This window comes from Emiliania huxleyi (assembly GCF_000372725.1).
Source record: "Emiliania huxleyi CCMP1516 unplaced genomic scaffold EMIHUscaffold_1, whole genome shotgun sequence".
Classification (NCBI taxonomy): Eukaryota; Haptophyta; order Isochrysidales; family Noelaerhabdaceae; genus Emiliania; species Emiliania huxleyi.
The window spans coordinates 2,043,284-2,058,860 of record NW_005202428.1 but is presented as its reverse complement, the minus strand read 5'-3'; the positions used below and the strand labels follow the sequence as shown (position 1 = coordinate 2,058,860).

General features: G+C 67.3%; 2 protein-coding genes across 2 annotated transcripts; one reads left to right on the top strand and one right to left on the bottom strand.

Annotated features, from left to right (window-relative positions):
* Window positions 1-2,524: 2,524 nt before the first annotated feature.
* EMIHUDRAFT_194541 (hypothetical protein) lies at window positions 2,525-4,324 on the bottom strand (the record flags this gene model as incomplete). The annotated part of the gene is made up of 4 exons (XM_005794310.1): window positions 2,525-2,831; window positions 3,192-3,286; window positions 3,357-3,444; window positions 3,627-4,324. The coding sequence occupies 4 exons, from the start codon at window positions 4,322-4,324 to the stop codon at window positions 2,525-2,527; spliced, it is 1,188 nt and encodes a 395-aa protein (XP_005794367.1).
* Window positions 4,325-9,335: 5,011 nt separating this feature from the next.
* Window positions 9,336-13,629, top strand: EMIHUDRAFT_425780 (hypothetical protein; the record flags this gene model as incomplete). The annotated part of the gene is made up of 8 exons (XM_005794309.1): window positions 9,336-10,218; window positions 10,279-10,945; window positions 11,011-11,163; window positions 11,342-11,609; window positions 12,093-12,216; window positions 12,382-12,622; window positions 12,699-12,872; window positions 12,964-13,629. The coding sequence occupies exons 1-8, from the start codon at window positions 9,344-9,346 to the stop codon at window positions 13,627-13,629; spliced, it is 3,168 nt and encodes a 1,055-aa protein (XP_005794366.1). The 5' UTR covers window positions 9,336-9,343.
* Between the last annotated feature and the right edge of the window lie 1,948 nt (window positions 13,630-15,577).

Sequence of the window (15,577 nt, the reverse complement as noted above, 5' to 3'; positions counted from 1 at the left end):
CGAGGTCAAGTGCTGGAACCCGCTCATCAAGTCGACGACGTCGGGGAAGGGGCTCGTGGGACAATGGTGGCAATGTGGCGTCGGTGGGCCACCTCTACGGGTTTGGAAACACGCTGGACAAGGCGTTGACGGCGGTCGTGGGGTGCAAGGAGCGTCCGTGGCCGTCAGGTGGACGGACCGCTCGACCACTCGACTGGAAACGGATGGGTCAAAGACCACGCGTATGGAGACGGGTGGGTCAAGAAGAATGCAGGCTGGAAGTGGATGCAGGATGGGGGCGCAGTACTACGTCTACGACGCGAAGTGGGTCAAGAAAGCCATAACGCGGCTGATGCTCGTGGAAACTTTGAGTGGCATTCGATTGCGCCGCCCACCAAGCAGATCCTCCACGTGTTCGCCAAGGAAGCGGTGGGCACCAACACGGACCGGCCGGTGTACGGGGCGGCGTCGGCGAGCGCCTCCTCCTTCGTCGTCCACCACACGCAGCAGATCTCCATGGCGGCGGTGGCGGGGGCGACGCCGACAACATCAACAAGCAGGCGCGCAAGATGCGCACCAAGTGGATCAAGAACAAGCAAGCGGCAAACGGCCTCTTGACCTCTCTGCGGACGGGCCCCTCCACCCTTCACGTGTACGGATCATGTTCATGTAGTCCCCACAATCGCTGTCGTGGGATCGCTTGTCATGTGAGAGAGTGCGTTGTGTTCTTGTTTCGTATACGCTTTCTTCTTTTTTACTTGGCTCGCAACAGGAAAGAAAGTCGCAATTAGATGTACTCCCTTCACGGCGTCTTAGTGGCGAGCCCGCTAAAAATGCTTGCCCCGGAGCCCCGGCTCCTCGGCTACGCCGCCTCCCTGGCCTCGCTCGGCTCAGGCTTCATTGCGGTCGGGGCACCACGGCACAACGGCAAGACGGGCGTGGTCGACATCGCTCACTCGTCCCGTTTGAGGACCTCAGCCGGACGTCTCTTTGGCGAGAATCCCGGATGCCTGTTCGGGTCGGCGGTTGCGGTGCTGGTGCAATGGCCGCGGCGAGCGGTCGTCGCGGTTGGCGAGCCGTGTCCAGAAGAACCGACGGGGAGGGTTTCTATCGTCGAGCTCGAGCTTCGCGCCGGAGGCACCGTCGTCGCGGAGAAGAACCGCGTGGACTCCGGGTTTCTTTTTGCTATGTCGGCCTCGCTCGCGACCTCACCATTGGACCCTGCCCCACCGCCGCCACCTCCCACCACCTTCGAGGACCTCCTGTGCTGCGACGTGATCAGCTGCGTCGTCGGCCACCTCCACTCCCTCGCTGATATCGCCGCCGTGTGGCGGTGCTGCACGCCCGAGGCGCCTGCGGCGCTGCACGAGGCGGCGCTCGCTCGAGCTGGGAGCGTCGCCGCGGGAGCCGCCCCGCTCTGGTCGGCGCACTCCTCCTTTGCGGAGTGCGCGCTCTGGCCACTCTCCGTCCCCGCGTGTGACTGGCACCCGCGGCCCTTCTTCGCGGCGCTGCGGGCGCCGGCATACTGCCGCGTCGCTGGCTCGGGCGCCTGCTCTCACGGGCTGTGCCAAAAGCAGGAGACGCCCAAGCCAGGCGTGCTTGAGCTGCTTGAGGCCGTCGTCGCCTCCTCCTCTCCCGCCGAAACGGGCGCCTTGGCCGCCGCCGTCGACACCACCGCGACCGCCGCGCTCGAGTGCATCGCATTCCTGTGCGGCGCCCTCGGCCGGAACGACGCCGCCCGGCGAGCGTGGAGCCGCGCGGCGGCGGCAGACTCGCCGCGCGCGCAGCTCGACCTTGGCATCAGCAAGTACACGCGCGGGCGCGCCGGCGAGCGCACTGGCGACGGCGACGAGCCGCCGCGATCCGCGTCCTCGCTGCTGCTCGCCGCCTCGCGCAGCGCGCGCCTCCCCGGGCTGGGCCTCGAGGGGCTCGCCATCAAGGCCCGCGCGCTCGTGACGCTCGGAATGATGCACCTCGACGGCGACGGCGCCGAGCAGGACGACGCGGCGGCCGTCGAGTGCTTTCAAGGCGTGGTCAGCGCCCACCGCGAGGCCAAGGCGGCGCTCGCAGGCGTGCAGCGGAGAGGCGTCCGGTCGCGCAAGGAGTGCACGCCGCTGCCGACGGTCAGGCTCACCCGGCCCGCGCCCGAGCTGCCGCTGCAGGGCGAGGCCGCCTGTGCGGTCATGCTGCTCGGCGCGCTGCGGACCGCCGAGGAGGATGCGCGCGAGGTGCTGGAGACGATGGACCGGTTCACCTTCTTTGCAAACGGCAGGCCGTGACGATGGCCCTCTCTCGCATGCGCGTCTGGTTCATTGTTTTGTTGTTGGGTTCTTGGGGAGCACTGTTTGTGGGTGCTGGGTACGCTTTACCTTTTCCTTTTTTGTAAATTCAAAAATTGTATATGCTCCAGGTCGAGATTCCGCGCGAGATTCAGCATTTATTTTTCTCGCACGAAATCCATGTGTGTGGCGTTGCCGTTGGCCGTTGAGCGGCATACGTGTACCACTCGAGGGACGACCAGGAACCGTGAGTTTCATCGGCCAAATCAAGATCCGCCCGACATGAGCTCCTCCCACCGTTCTCGCGCGGCTGCTCGAAGGGCGCTCTTCGCGCCGTAGGAGATCGCCACCGCCTCGGCGCACGCCTCCATCTGCCGCCGCGCCTCGGCCGCGTCGCCGCTCTCGAGCTCGAGGTCGCAGAGGGTGAAACGCTGCAGCGCGAGGAGGGCGTGTGCGGGCACGTGCGCGAGGGCCGCCTCGAGGAACGAGACGAGGGCGCGGCAGCACTCGAGCGCCGCCGCGTTGTCGCCGCACAGGAGCGCGGCCGAGAGGCACCGCCCCTCCGCCTCGTACCTGTGCGGAGGGAGGCCGCGTCCCCAGCTGCTTGGCCGTGGTCTGGGATCTCTTCACGGGCGGCCGGCTACTCGTGTGTGGTGCGGGAGGGACGGCGGTGGAGTGGATGGAGGAGGTGCGGACGGAGGCGGCGTGGATGGAGGCGGTGCGGACGGGAGGCGGTGTGGGTGGTGAGGGGACCGCATCGTACCGCAGCGTCGAGAGCCGGTGGCAGCACGCCCGCCGTATCGCCACCGCCTCGCCGCACCACCGGAGCTCCTCCTCCACCTCCTCCTCCTCGGCGGCCCGACGCAGCACCGCCGCCGCTCGCTCGAGCCGCGCGGCAGCAGCGGCGCCGTTCGCCTCGCCTGATCACCGCACCAAACGGCGTGAGCAGCCGCGGTCGCAGCAGCCACGTCGGCGCAATCCGCCTCGCCCAACGATGGGTGCGGCGCCTCCATCGCGGCGTCGACGTCCTCGCCCGCGCGGCTCCGAAGCCCGCCTGACAGGAAGGCTCCGAGACGGTTCAAGGGAGGCTGGCGGCACTTGTCGCCACTCGTCGCTCCGCCGCCCGCCGCTGCAGCGCACGCAGGCGCACTCGAAGCCGTACCGCTCTCGCAGCTGCGCCGCGCGTCTGAACGGGTGCGGGTGCGGGCGGGGTGGGCGAGGCGAGTCTGGGGAGCGACGAGGCAGTCTCTGCAGCAGTGTCTGTGCAGCAGTGTGTGTCTGTGCAGCAGTGTCTGGTCAGTGTCCAGGCAGTGTCTGGGAGGGGAGTCTCTCCCGCGCCTCGCCGTCGGCTGGCAGAGCTCGACGTACGAGTGGCACAGCTCCTCGCCGGCGTCGACATCGCGGCAGGTTCGCACCTCGAGCCGCGACCCCTCGTAGTAGAGCACCGCGTTCGGCGCGCAGCTGTGGTTGAGGAGGGCAGCGGGCGGGTAGCAGCCCGCGCCAACCACCGACAGTAGCTCGTTGGTTACGCCGAAGTTGTTCACGCGGAACTGGCTGAGCAGCCGCGTGGCGTCGCCCGCGTCGCAGCTCGGAGGGAGGAGGCCCGGCAGTGTCGTCGCAAAGCGCGCCAGCGCACGGTCGCTCTCTGTCGGCCGGGACGTCTCGAGCGCATCGAAGGCGGCGTCCTCATCGTCCGGCGAGCTGGCGTCGTGCCGCCGCCACGCGCAGCGTCCCAGCAGCAAGAGGTCGGCGACGGGTGCGTCGTCCAGCCGCAAGAGCTCGCCGCCCTTGGAGGCGAGCGTGCGGCACTCGCGCTTGTGCCGCTGCCAATCGCCCGCCTGGCACTCTCGTGAGCAGTAGCGCGCCCACCGGCACTTTGAGCAACGCAGGAGGCACCCAGGCGCCGCCGGCGCCTGGGCAAAGCAGCGACCACAGACGCGCTCGCGCTGTGACGGCAGCGGGCAGCACGCGTACGGCAGGCCAGAGAAGCGTGGCACGGGGCTGCCGGCCGGCAGGCGGCGGTCGGCGACAGCGCAGCGGCCGCGCGTGGCGCGCTGCTCAATCATTCGTGGTCTCGGCCGCGGCAGCAGGGCAGCGGGGCAGGCTTGTGGTTTCTTTATAACTTTTACTGTACTGTACGAAAGTGTGAACAGGTTGGAGCAGCGGCTCCTGACCACGGCGCCGCAGGCGCCTGTTGATGGGTCCAGGTGATAGCCCTGGATGGGCAATGCATACGCCTCACTGGGCCTTAGATCGCCCGACCGCGTCCCGGTGCTCTGCCGTCGGATTTGTGACGCCGCCGCACCGCGCCGCGGCCGGGGGCCCGCCGGAGGACGAGGATGGCCGTGGCGGACCGGGACGAGCTCTGGGAGGTTCAGTGTCAGTGAGTATATTGTAGAGGCCACCCATGTGCACAATATCTTGACTGAGAGCTAAGCCAGGGGAGGCGATGCCGGGGCCGTACAGCAGCTTGATGGTGCTTCGCCGGCGTGCGTCCCGGAGCGGTGCCGGACGGGCGGTCCTGGGGAGAAAATCCGGGGACAACGCCGACGGCGCTCTGATTCGACTTTTAACTTCAAACAAAGACAGTCGCACGCGCCGCAGCGCGGCGCGTGCGACTGTCAGCGGCGCGTGCGACTGTCAGGAGCGGATCCGTCAGTTAGTCGTGTTCACGCCGGGATCGTGTCCCCGACAACCTGCCCAGACTTTAGGCTACGACAGTATTGACAACGCGATCGAATGCCAGTCACCAGTGGTGGGAACTGCGGAGCGGGAATTGAAAACCGCAAAAAGTTCCTGATCGCAAACCCTGTCAGCAGTTCACCTATATGTTCGTAAGAGCTACATACACTGAAAATCAAACCCTGTCAGCAGTTCACCCTCGGGTACGTACTGTGTGTGTCGGGTATGTTCGTAAGAGCTACATACACACCAGTGAGGGAGGGCGAGACGATCGAGGGGTCCCGTACCACGCGGAATCGGCCCTATCCAGTGCTCAAGTGCTCAAGAGCTACATACACTGGACACACACCCCCTCTCCCTTTTGTCCCAGTAAGCTAAAAGTACGTACACCTTAAAAAAATATATACTCCGGCACGCCGAAAGTGGAGCTAAAAAGTCGTCCTTGACTTCTCAGCGCCCTGACGGCCCGCCGATGGCAGACCCGACTCCCTCCATCCGCATGGCGCCGCCCGATGGTGCCGGTAACCCTATTCCGGAGCGGTTTCTCCTAGGGTTAGCGCCGAAAAAGTCGGCTCCCTTAGCTCCGGCTAGGGCTAAGGGGCCTCCGCAGCCGACCGCGAGGAAGGGCCGACTTTGGGTTAGCATAGCGGGCCGATAAGGCCGCCCACACCCGCGAGGATGGTTGTGTGTTTGCCTCCCCGACTCGGACGGCCGCCTCAGAGGGCGGGAGTGCTTCCTCTCGCCCTCTCACCCGCGGGAGATGGCCGAGTCCACGGAGCCGCACGCTGCCTCTCCTTGGACGCAAGGCTCCGACTTCTATAGAGAAAACCCCATCTGCACCAGCGTTTTAAAGTGAAATCGTCAAGAGAAATCGATGCCCCGGGCTGGGCTTTGGTTGGGGTAGGCAGCCACCCTTTCGAAGGTGAGGCGTATCTGCCGACCTGTGAAGACGCTTTACTTGCGAGCAGTGCGTGGACCAGATGGCACGAGGGCACCGCAACATGGCTAAGTAAGGAGGCAGGGAAGCTTCTGCTCCGAGACGGCCGCTCAGGACCGCAAAATGGTGTTCCTGAAGGTTGTGTCAGTCGGGCTGGCCAGTCCCCGGGGCCTGACGGTCCAATGTTTCCCTCAAGAGTACTTCTCCCCTACCCCACCCTTCCACTTTAGATGTGTCGGACCATATACCAAAAAGTTCAAGTTTGGCGGCGTCGAGCGTGCCGCGACAATCGCCGCCTCTCTCGGCCATGAGCTGGAGCTGGTTCGGCTCATTGTTTGGAGAGAGAGAGGCTTCTGAAAATCTCTTCTCTTCGTTTGGCGGCTTGCCGAGCAACGCGACACCGGTTGCCCGTGCGCCGGGAGTTCGCTTCCTCATCGCCGCCGCTGACTCGAACGATCCCGGAGCAAAGGTCCTTGGAGATCTGCTCAACGCGCACCCGCAAGTGGCAAGCTTCAACTGCAGCGGTGGGTGGCGCGTGCCGAATGTGTGCAGCTGCAGGTGCAACCTTGGCGACCCACGCGTCGTGGCGTGGAGTGAGCGTTCCTTCTTTGGCGCGGCTCGAACCAAGCCCGGACAGCCCGGGAGATATGTGGACGCGGTGGGGATCCGCCTCCAGCCGTGGAAGCTGCCGCCCGGGGCGACGCAGCCCTTCATTGCGCGCCACAGACTTCGGATCGTCTGCAGCTATCGCAAGAACGTCTTTTGGCAAGCTGTCCACGCGTGGGAGGCGACGCAAAAGTCACAGAGCACGGTCATTCCGTCGAGGGAGGTTGAGTTGATGGCCTACGCCTTGCGCTCAACGAACAGTCGCAACGAGAAGTGGTGCCACCGGCAGGAGGCCGATGGGGTGCCCGTGTTTCACGTGCCGTACGAGCAACTCGCGGGGCCCGAGGCACCAGGCGTGCTTCGCCAGTTGCAAGCATTCCTCGGCGTGCAGCCGCTGCCTCCCGGTAGGTTACTAAACAACAGCCTGCGCGACCGACACCTACCCAACATGGAGGAGCAGCCCGCGCCCCCTGCAATCGACCGGTCCATCGTCGAGCCGCCGCCGCAGGAGGGATGGGCCTCTCTCGCGGCCCAGGCGGAGCTTAACCGCGCGCACCTTGCGAGTTTCATCGGCTCCGTGCCAGCAAGCTCGGCGCCGTGAGTGAGCGGGCGGATGAATTCTAGTGTCCGTTGCCACCCAGTGAGAGTCAAAAAAAAAAAGAAACGGCGGATGCGGAGTGATTCTGAGATCAGGTTGGGCGACTGGCAGACATTTCAAAAATTTGGCGCCGCAGGCGCCCGCTGCGTGCCCACCATGGTTGGGCGCGCAGCGAAGAAAATTTTGCGCTCTCGACAGCCTTTTCTAATAGGAAAATGGCCTCTACTCGGCGCCATACCGCTTGTCGGCGCACAGCGGAGTTCGCAAGCCGGACCTGCTGCCTTCCCTTCTACGTACACTTTCAGAATGGAGGCTCAAACGCAGCGCAGGGCTCAGACCAAGTGCAAGTCGATTTGTACCACAAAGTTGGTAGACAGTGCCAAAACCGCGGAACCGAAAATGGCGTTTAATTTCGCGCACCTGCTGTCCGCCGCCTGTGGCGGCGCTCCGCACCGCTTGAGGCGCCTGCGGCGCCCCTGGCGGCGCGCTGTCCGCGCGCCCCTCTGTGGTTTTCGTGGGAGGCTCGGCTCTCGTAAGTCTCGATTTGTACAGGATTTCGACGTTAGTGGCAAAACTGCGGAACCGAAAATGGCGTTTAATTTTGCGCACCTGCTGTCCGCCGCCTGCGGCGGCGCTCCGCGCCGCTTGGGGCGCCTGCGGCGACCCCCTGGCAGTGGCAGCAGTGGTGTGTACGGCTGCGGGTGCGCCCGGTACACAAAACCGGCGCTCTATGGCGTGCTCCGGGGGAGCACGACTACGCAGTCGTGGCTTCCACACGCGAGAGAGTGGCTTCTATATTTACGAAAACATTGGGCGTCCCTAGTGCCGCATCCATAAGAAGTGACGTCACGGTTCCAGGAGCGCCTGGCGGCACAGCTTAGAGTGGCAGCCGAGCGCCGGCCACGACTATCGAGTCGCCGTCGCGGAGCTGAGGGCTGGCCGACGGGTGGCGCGGTCTTCCTCCCAGCGCCGCCCATCGGTCAGCCCTCAGATCGATCGATCGGCGCTCAAAGTCGCTTCAGATCCGAGAAAGCTGCTGGCGCCGCTGCCGATCCCAGCCGCGACGCCAGCAGCTTCCTCTGCTCTCCAATGCGCCGAGAAGCGACGCGGCGGTGCTCGGCTCGCCATGCACGATGACGGCTCCGCTGGGTGCTCGTCGGCCGGTCCGGTGGCACCCTATTCGCGCGTCACCTGCCGGCGTCCCGACGACAGCCTCGCGCCGCCGCTGATGGAGGGGCGGTCGGCGCCACTGCCGCCGCGCCGCCGGTGGGAGAGGCACTGGTGGTGGCCTGGGCGGCCCTCCGCCGCCGCTCGGCGCGCCCGGGCAGCGGTGGCAGCCTGCGCCGCCCCCGCTTCGAGCGGGCGCCCCCGCTTCGAGCGGGCGCCCCCCCGCTTCCAGCGGGCGCCCGGGACGGGTTCCCCGCTTCGAGCGGGGAGATGCGGCCTGGGATTCGCTTTCTGAAATGTCTGCCTCCAAAGGGGAAACGACTAACCTGATCTCAGAATCACTCTGCGCCATGGGGCATAATGGGGCCGGAGAAACGGCATAGTCCGCCTCCCACCACACACAGACAACACATAACAACAAACACGCTTCTTATAGAGCCTGCTTAGCGCTGCGTTTGCACACACGCTGGCGTGACGCTGCTGGCAGACAGTCGTGCTTGTTGGTTCTTTCGCTTGCTTGCTTGGACACCAAGAAGTGGCGGCCAGGGGGCTGCAGAAGCAGCGACCAGCGTATCTCAGTCGTTCTTCACAGCCTTGTTATTGAGAAGAAATACCACACAGCTCACAGGTCACAGCCATCGCGAATCTGACCCGCAATGAGCTTTCCTGCGGTTGCCCTTGGAGCACTTGGAGTGCAGTTAGCAGCCGCACATCCAGGGCCGGGGAGCTAAGAAGCGCACCCAGCGGGCCAGATGATCGGCATTTGATTGTGGGGACTACATGATTACATGAAGGGTGGAGGGGCGATTTGCCGGCGAACATTCTCGCTCCTGTGGGCAGTTCTCCGCATCCCGGGTAGAGCGAGCTCCCGAGGTGCTACCCGCTGCGCGCATTGGACTCCAAGTCGATACGAGCGCGCCGCGCGTGGAGCACGCGGCGCGCTCGCATCGATTCGCCACTTCCATCCAGCGTGACCGCCGTGAGGTGGTATGTAAATAGCTTCAAAGAAGGAGCAAGCGCACCAGCGACACAAGGGCCCTTTTACTACCTAGTAATCAAAGCACTTTTTTTGTCCGCGGCGCCAGACCGATCACCATGTCCGACGTGCCCGCCATTGATGAGGACCTGCAGTCGCGCCAGATGGCAGTGTATGGCCGCGAGGCGATGCAGAACCTCAAGCGTGCGAACGTGCTCATCTCTGGCCTAAACGGCCTGGGCGCCGAGGTCGCAAAGAATGTGATTCTCGCCAACGTCAACTCGGTGACGCTGCACGACGCCTGCGCCGCCGCGCCGGCGGATCTGGGCTCGCACTTTTACCTCAGCGCGGCAGATGTCGGCCGGAACCGCGCCGAGGCGTGTGTGCAGCTCATGCAAGAGCTCAACCCGTCGGTCCGCGTGGCGGCGCTCAGCGGCACGTTCCCGACTCAGCGGCTGGCAGAGTGGAACGTGGTGGTGGCGATCGACATGGCGGAGGCGGACGCCGTCAAGCTGGACGCCCTCTGCCGCGCCGCCTCGCCTCCGATCGCGTTCCTCCGCGCCGACGTCCGCGGCCTCTGCGGCTCGGTCTTTGTCGACCTCGGCCCCGAGTTTGTGTGCGTCGACCCGACTGGCGAGGCGGTCAAGTCCGCCATTGTGGAGCGGGTGGACGTGGCCGGGACGAGCGCCTCGGGCGAGACGAAGCTGACCATCCAGTGCGTCGACGACGAGCCCCTCGATCTCGACGACGGAGATCACATCTCCTTCTCCGAGGTGTGCGGCATGACTGGCCTCAACGGCGCCGGAGCGCTGCCCGTCTCGGACGTCTCCAAGGGCAAGAAGCGCTTCAGCGTGACGGTGCCTGCGGCGCAGCAGCTCGGCGGCGAGTACACGCGCGGCGGCATCGTGACCGAGAGCAGGCAGCCAAAGCGCCTCTCGTTTCGCCCCCTCTCCGACTTTCTCGCGCTGCCCGGCGAGCTAGCGGAGGCGGACGAGTCCAAGATGGCGCCCGCCGCCGTCGCGTTTGAGGAGGAGTTCTTGACGGTCATGGGCAGCCCGGCGGCCAACGTCTGCTACGGCCGCTCCGGGCTGCTGCACCTCGCCTTCCGCGCGCTCGACGCCTACCGCGCGGCACACGGCGGCGCGCTGCCTCCGCCGGCGGACGACGCGGCGGCCGAGGAGCTGCTCGGCTTGGCGCGCGGCATCAACGACACGGCGCCCGCCGACGCCAAGGTGAAGCAGCTCGACGACCCGAGCCGGAGCGGAGTGGTCCGGCTGCTCTCGCGCGGCGCCTGCGCGGTTCTCTCTCCGATGGCGGCCATCTTCGGCGGCGTAGTCGGCCAGGAGGTCATCAAGGCCGCGACGGGCAAGTTCCACCCGATTGTGCAGGGCTTCTACCTGGACGCGCTCGAGTGCGCGCCCGAGTCGCTCCCCCCGGGCGAGGTGTCTGCCGAGGCGCTGCACGCGGCGGGGAGGTACGCGGCACAGGCGGCCGTCTTTGGCAGATCCTTCGTCGGCAAGCTGCGCGAGCTCAACGTCTTTTTGGTCGGCTCGGGCGCGCTCGGCTGTGAGTTCCTCAAGGGCTTCGCCATGCTCGGCGTCGCGTGCGGCGACGGCGGCAAGCTCGCCGTCACCGACGACGACATTATCGAAAAGTCGAACTTGTCGCGCCAGTTCCTCTTCCGAAACCACAACGTGGGCCAGTCCAAGTCGCTCTCCGCCGTGCAGGCGGCCCGGCCGCACGGGGCGGCGCCGCCCGGCCCTCTGTCCGGCCGCCCGGCGCTGAGTGTTCGCGTCGCCCGTGTGCGCAGGCCGTCACGCGGATGAACCCGGAGCTGCACGCGCGCGCGCTGCAGGACCGCGTCGCGCCGGAGACAGAGGGCGTCTTCGACGCGCCCTTCTGGCGCTCCCTCGACGTGGTGGTGAACGCGCTCGACAACGTCAAGGCGCGCCGCCGCGCGCCTCAGAGCCGCGCGCCTCAGAGCGGTGCCGCGCGCGCGCGCGCGCGCGAGTGGCGGCGGCCCGCCCCTCCCACCCGCGCCGTCCGCCCGCCACCCGCGCGCGCCCCCCGACACAGGATCGGATCCCTCCCTGAAGCTTCTTGCAACCGTCCTGCAGGCGCGTCTCTACGTCGACGGCCGCTGCGTCCTCTTCACAAAGCCGCTGCTCGAGTCGGGCACGCTCGGCGCAAAGTGCAACACGCAGGTCGTGCTGCCGCACCGCACGGAAAACTACGGCGCCTCGCGCGACCCGCCCGAGAAGCAGGCGCCTCTCGCCACCGCCGCCCTCCCCACCACACCCCTCGCCGCCGCCACCGCCCCTCCGCATCCCTCGCCACCTCCCTCGCCCCCGCCACCATCGCCGCCACCCAGCCCACCTCCGCCGGGTCCGCCGCCCGCACCGCCGCCGCCCTCTCCTCCCCCCACGCCGCCCCCGCCTTCGTCGCCGCTTCGCAGGCGCCACAGTGCGCCGTGCACAACTTCCCACACAACATCGACCAGTGCCTCGCCCTAGATGCGGAAAACAGATCGCTTTATCCCGATTAGCACTCGATAGGACACGATTCCGCTGTGTTCCACTGCACTCCGCTGTACTCCGCTGCACTCCGCAGCACTCCGCTGCATTCCGCTGTAGTCGTGGCCGTCGAGTATTCGCGCGAAGCTCCGAAAACACGGCACGATACCGCATGCCTGACGTTCGGTGTACTCTTGACGTAGGTGCCTCGTGCTCGCCCACTCGGAGTTCGTGGGCAACTTCGACACCGCGCCGCGCGAGGTGTCCGACTTCCTCGCAAAGGGGCCAGAGTGGGTGGCCGAGCTGCGCGCCGCCGGCGAGAACGACGAGTCCATCCTCGACAAGCTCCGCGGAGACGTGCGCGTCACCTGCGGCGCGCCCGGCGGCTGCATCGACGTCCTCGTCGCCGAGCGTGCCACCACCTTTGCGCAGTGCGTCGGCTGGGCGCGCCGCCGCTTCGAGACGTACTTTCACAACCGGTGCGCCCGCCCCCCCTTCGTACCCCGCGCGCGGCGACGCCCCTCCCGCCCGCAGCCCGCCCCGCCCGGCGCAGCTTGATCGCGCAAGCTCTTCTCAACTTCCTCACCCGTCCCTGACCCGTCCCTGAAGCCCTGCCCGACCCGTTCCCTGAGCAATCCCTGCAGGATCGCGCAGCTCCTCTTCAACTTCCCGCCCGACGCAATCACCTCCCAAGGCGTCCCCTTCTGGTCGCCGCCCAAGCGGCTGCCCCGACCCCTCGCCTTCGACCTGGGCGACCCGCTGCATATGCAGTTCGTGCTGGCGGCGGCGCGGCTGCGCGCGCACCTCTTCGGCCTCGCCCCGCCCTCGCCGGACGCGTGGGGGGAGAGCGAGGTGCGGGCGCTGCTCGCCACGCCGGACGCGGCGGTGCGCCCGCCCGCCTTCTCGAGGCCCTCGACGGCCGCGCCCGCGCATCTGAGAGGGGTCGCGTGCGAGACTGCAGGTGCCTCCCTTCACGCCGGCGATGGACGCCTCCATCGAGACGGACAACAAGGAGGAGGACGAGCGGCGCAAGGCCAAGGCCGCCGCGGAGGCCATCCCCGACGAGCAGAAGATCGCCGCGGCCACCGCCGAGCTGGCGGCTGCGCGCGGCTCGCTGCCGGCGGGCTTCAAGGTGGTCGCCAACGAGTTCGAAAAGGAGAGCGGCCCTGCGCTGAGAGGAGGCGCTGGAGCCGCTCACTGAGACGCGGCGCCGTTCGGGAGCGTAGGACGACGACACCAATTTCCACATGGACTTTATCTCCGCCTTTGGTAACTTGCGCGCGCGCAACTATGCGATCGACGAGATCGACAAGTTCCAAGCCAAGCTCAAGGCGGGCCGCATCATCCCGGCCATCGCGACCGCCACGGCGATGGCGACGGGCTTCGTGCTGCTCGAGTTGTACAAGGAGGTCGCGGGCAAGCCGCTCGATCGCCGGCGCAACCTCTTCGCGAACCTGGCGCTGCCAGGGCCGCTCCTGTCGTTGTCGGAGCCGATGGCGTGCGCAAAGATCAAGTCGGGGCAGCGGTGGGACCCGGACATGTACATGGACGTGGACGAGGTTGCGTACCCCGAAGGGCACTCGCTCTGGGACCAGATCCCCGTCCCCGGCGCGGCGAGCATGACCCTCGAGGCGCTGCGCTCCTGGTTCACGACGCACCACCAACTCGTGCTCACGGAGCTGACGCTGATGCACGGCGCGCACGCGCGCGCTCGCGCCCTTCCTGTTGGAGCGCTCACGCCCGGCACACCTCCCCGCGTCAGGCTCAAAGTCGGTGAGCGTCTTCTCGAGCAGCCGCTCGATTGGCGACGCCGACGCCAACCTCGCGACGCCGCTGCCGCAGCTGATCGCCTCAAAGACGGGCGCCGACACGAGCAAGATGGCCTTCTATGAGCTGTCGGGTGCCATCTTCCAGACCGTCGAGGGCGATGATGCCACGGTCGCCACCATCGTGCTGCAGTTCGACTGACGAGCGCAAACTAGCGCTGGGCGCACGCTCGCCAGTCAGCAGTCTCATCTCCACATATCTCGTGCGCTGACGGCTGAGCCGGGTTGTCGTTGTGGGTTGTCGGCGCGTGTGCGCCATAGTGTGCGCGAGCCGCGACGCGCGCGAAGGAGTACCCAGTACGCGCCGGTCGACAATGTTTCGCGATATCGCCGCAACGCGGCGAAAAAACAATTAGAGCGGAGAACTACCTTAGCGCACCAAAGAGTGGCACCTGCGTCGCGGCGCGCCCATACAGCTTCGGCAGGAGAGCAAGTGCACTCGTGGCCACAGACGGTGGGGGTGGGTGAGCGGCGGAAGGGCCGCCGCCGCCGCCGCCCTGCAGCACCTGGGGCAGGAGCCCAACGGCAGAGGCGTGGCGGCTGCCGCCGCAAGCGCGGAGTGCGCACGCGTGGAGCACGCGCTGCGCGTCCCGCCGCGTCATCAGGGGGAGCAGCGGCGACAGGTAGAGGTGCGAGACGGCGCAGCAGCGGGTCGCTACCTCGGCTGGAACCAGAAGGAAAGCAAAGTCACCCGCGTCGCCACGCCACCTGGGGTGAGGGTAAGGAGAGGTGCGTCACTGTGTGTGTGTGAGTTGTGGTGTGGTGTGGTGTGGTGTGTGTGTGTGTGTGTGTGTGTGTGTGTGTGTGTGTGTGTGTGTGCGTGTGCGTGTGCGTGTGCGTGTGCGTGTGCGTGTGCGTGTGCGTGTGTGTGTGCGAGTGTGTGTTTGACGGGGCTGTGCGCTGCGTGCGCCACCTCCAGCTGGCGGGGAGCAGAGGCGCGGCAGCGCGAAGCAGCACCTCGAGCGCGGGCACGTGCCGATCCGCAGCTGAGAGCTGGCGCAATGCCGCCGCCCACAGCATCCGCAGCGCCGGCTGCCACAAGCCGCCCACTCGCTGCTCCGCCGTCGCCTCGCCGCCGCCGCCGCCGCCGCTCGCCGCCGCCGCACCGGCGATCTGCTCGGCGCACGCCCGCAGCGGAAGGCACAGCAGGCTCTCGAGTGAGCGGGTAGTCGCGTCGTCTGGGGCTTGGGCTGGGCGGCTGACGCGTCGCCGTCTCTCGAGCGACGAGCAGCGAACCAGCAGCAGCTCGGCCGCAGCCACCCACGCCGCCAGCGGCAACGGCGCACCCCCCTCGTGCCTGCCAGGGCAGCTGCCGCAGACAGCCGGAGGCGGGCGCGAGAGCGCCTCAGCCAGCAGCATCACGGCCGCCTCGGAGGGCAAGGAGGAAGCCACCGCCATACTGCCGTTGCCACCGCTGCCTGCGGTGACGGTGACGGCGGCGGCGGTGGCGGCGGCGGTGACGGCGGTGGCGGCGGTGACGGCCGGATCGGCAGCCTCGACCAGCGCAGCTAGCAAGAGCGGCAACTCATCGGCGGGCACATCGCCTCCCCCCTCGGCGGCAGCGTGGTAGGGGGAGGCGAGGCAAGTGGAGGCCACAGCGTCCCACGCGGCGTGCGGGTCGATGGTGCCGCACGCCCACAGCTCCGCCGCGCGCCTGCGAACGCGCGCCGCCCGGTGCTTGGCTTCAAGGACAGCGCCGCAGGGCGAGCGGTCCGGGACGGGAGGGCAGAGGGGAGCGAACAGAGGGGGGGGGGGGGGGGGGGGCAGTGGCGAGCGGGGCGGCGGCGGCGCGCCGTATCGCCAGCCGCGAGGCCAACGAAAGAGGCGAGAGCGTTCCGTCCGAGGCTCCTCGCCCCTCCCCGCCCACCCCTCCGCCCTCCTCTGCTCCTGCCCCTCTCGCAGCCGCCTCCTCCTCGTCAGCGTCCGGCGCGCCCGAGGTAGCCACGAGCATGGGCGCGAGGTGCGCAGAGATGAGCTGCAGCACCTCCGCGCGTGCCTGCCCCCAGAGGGTGAC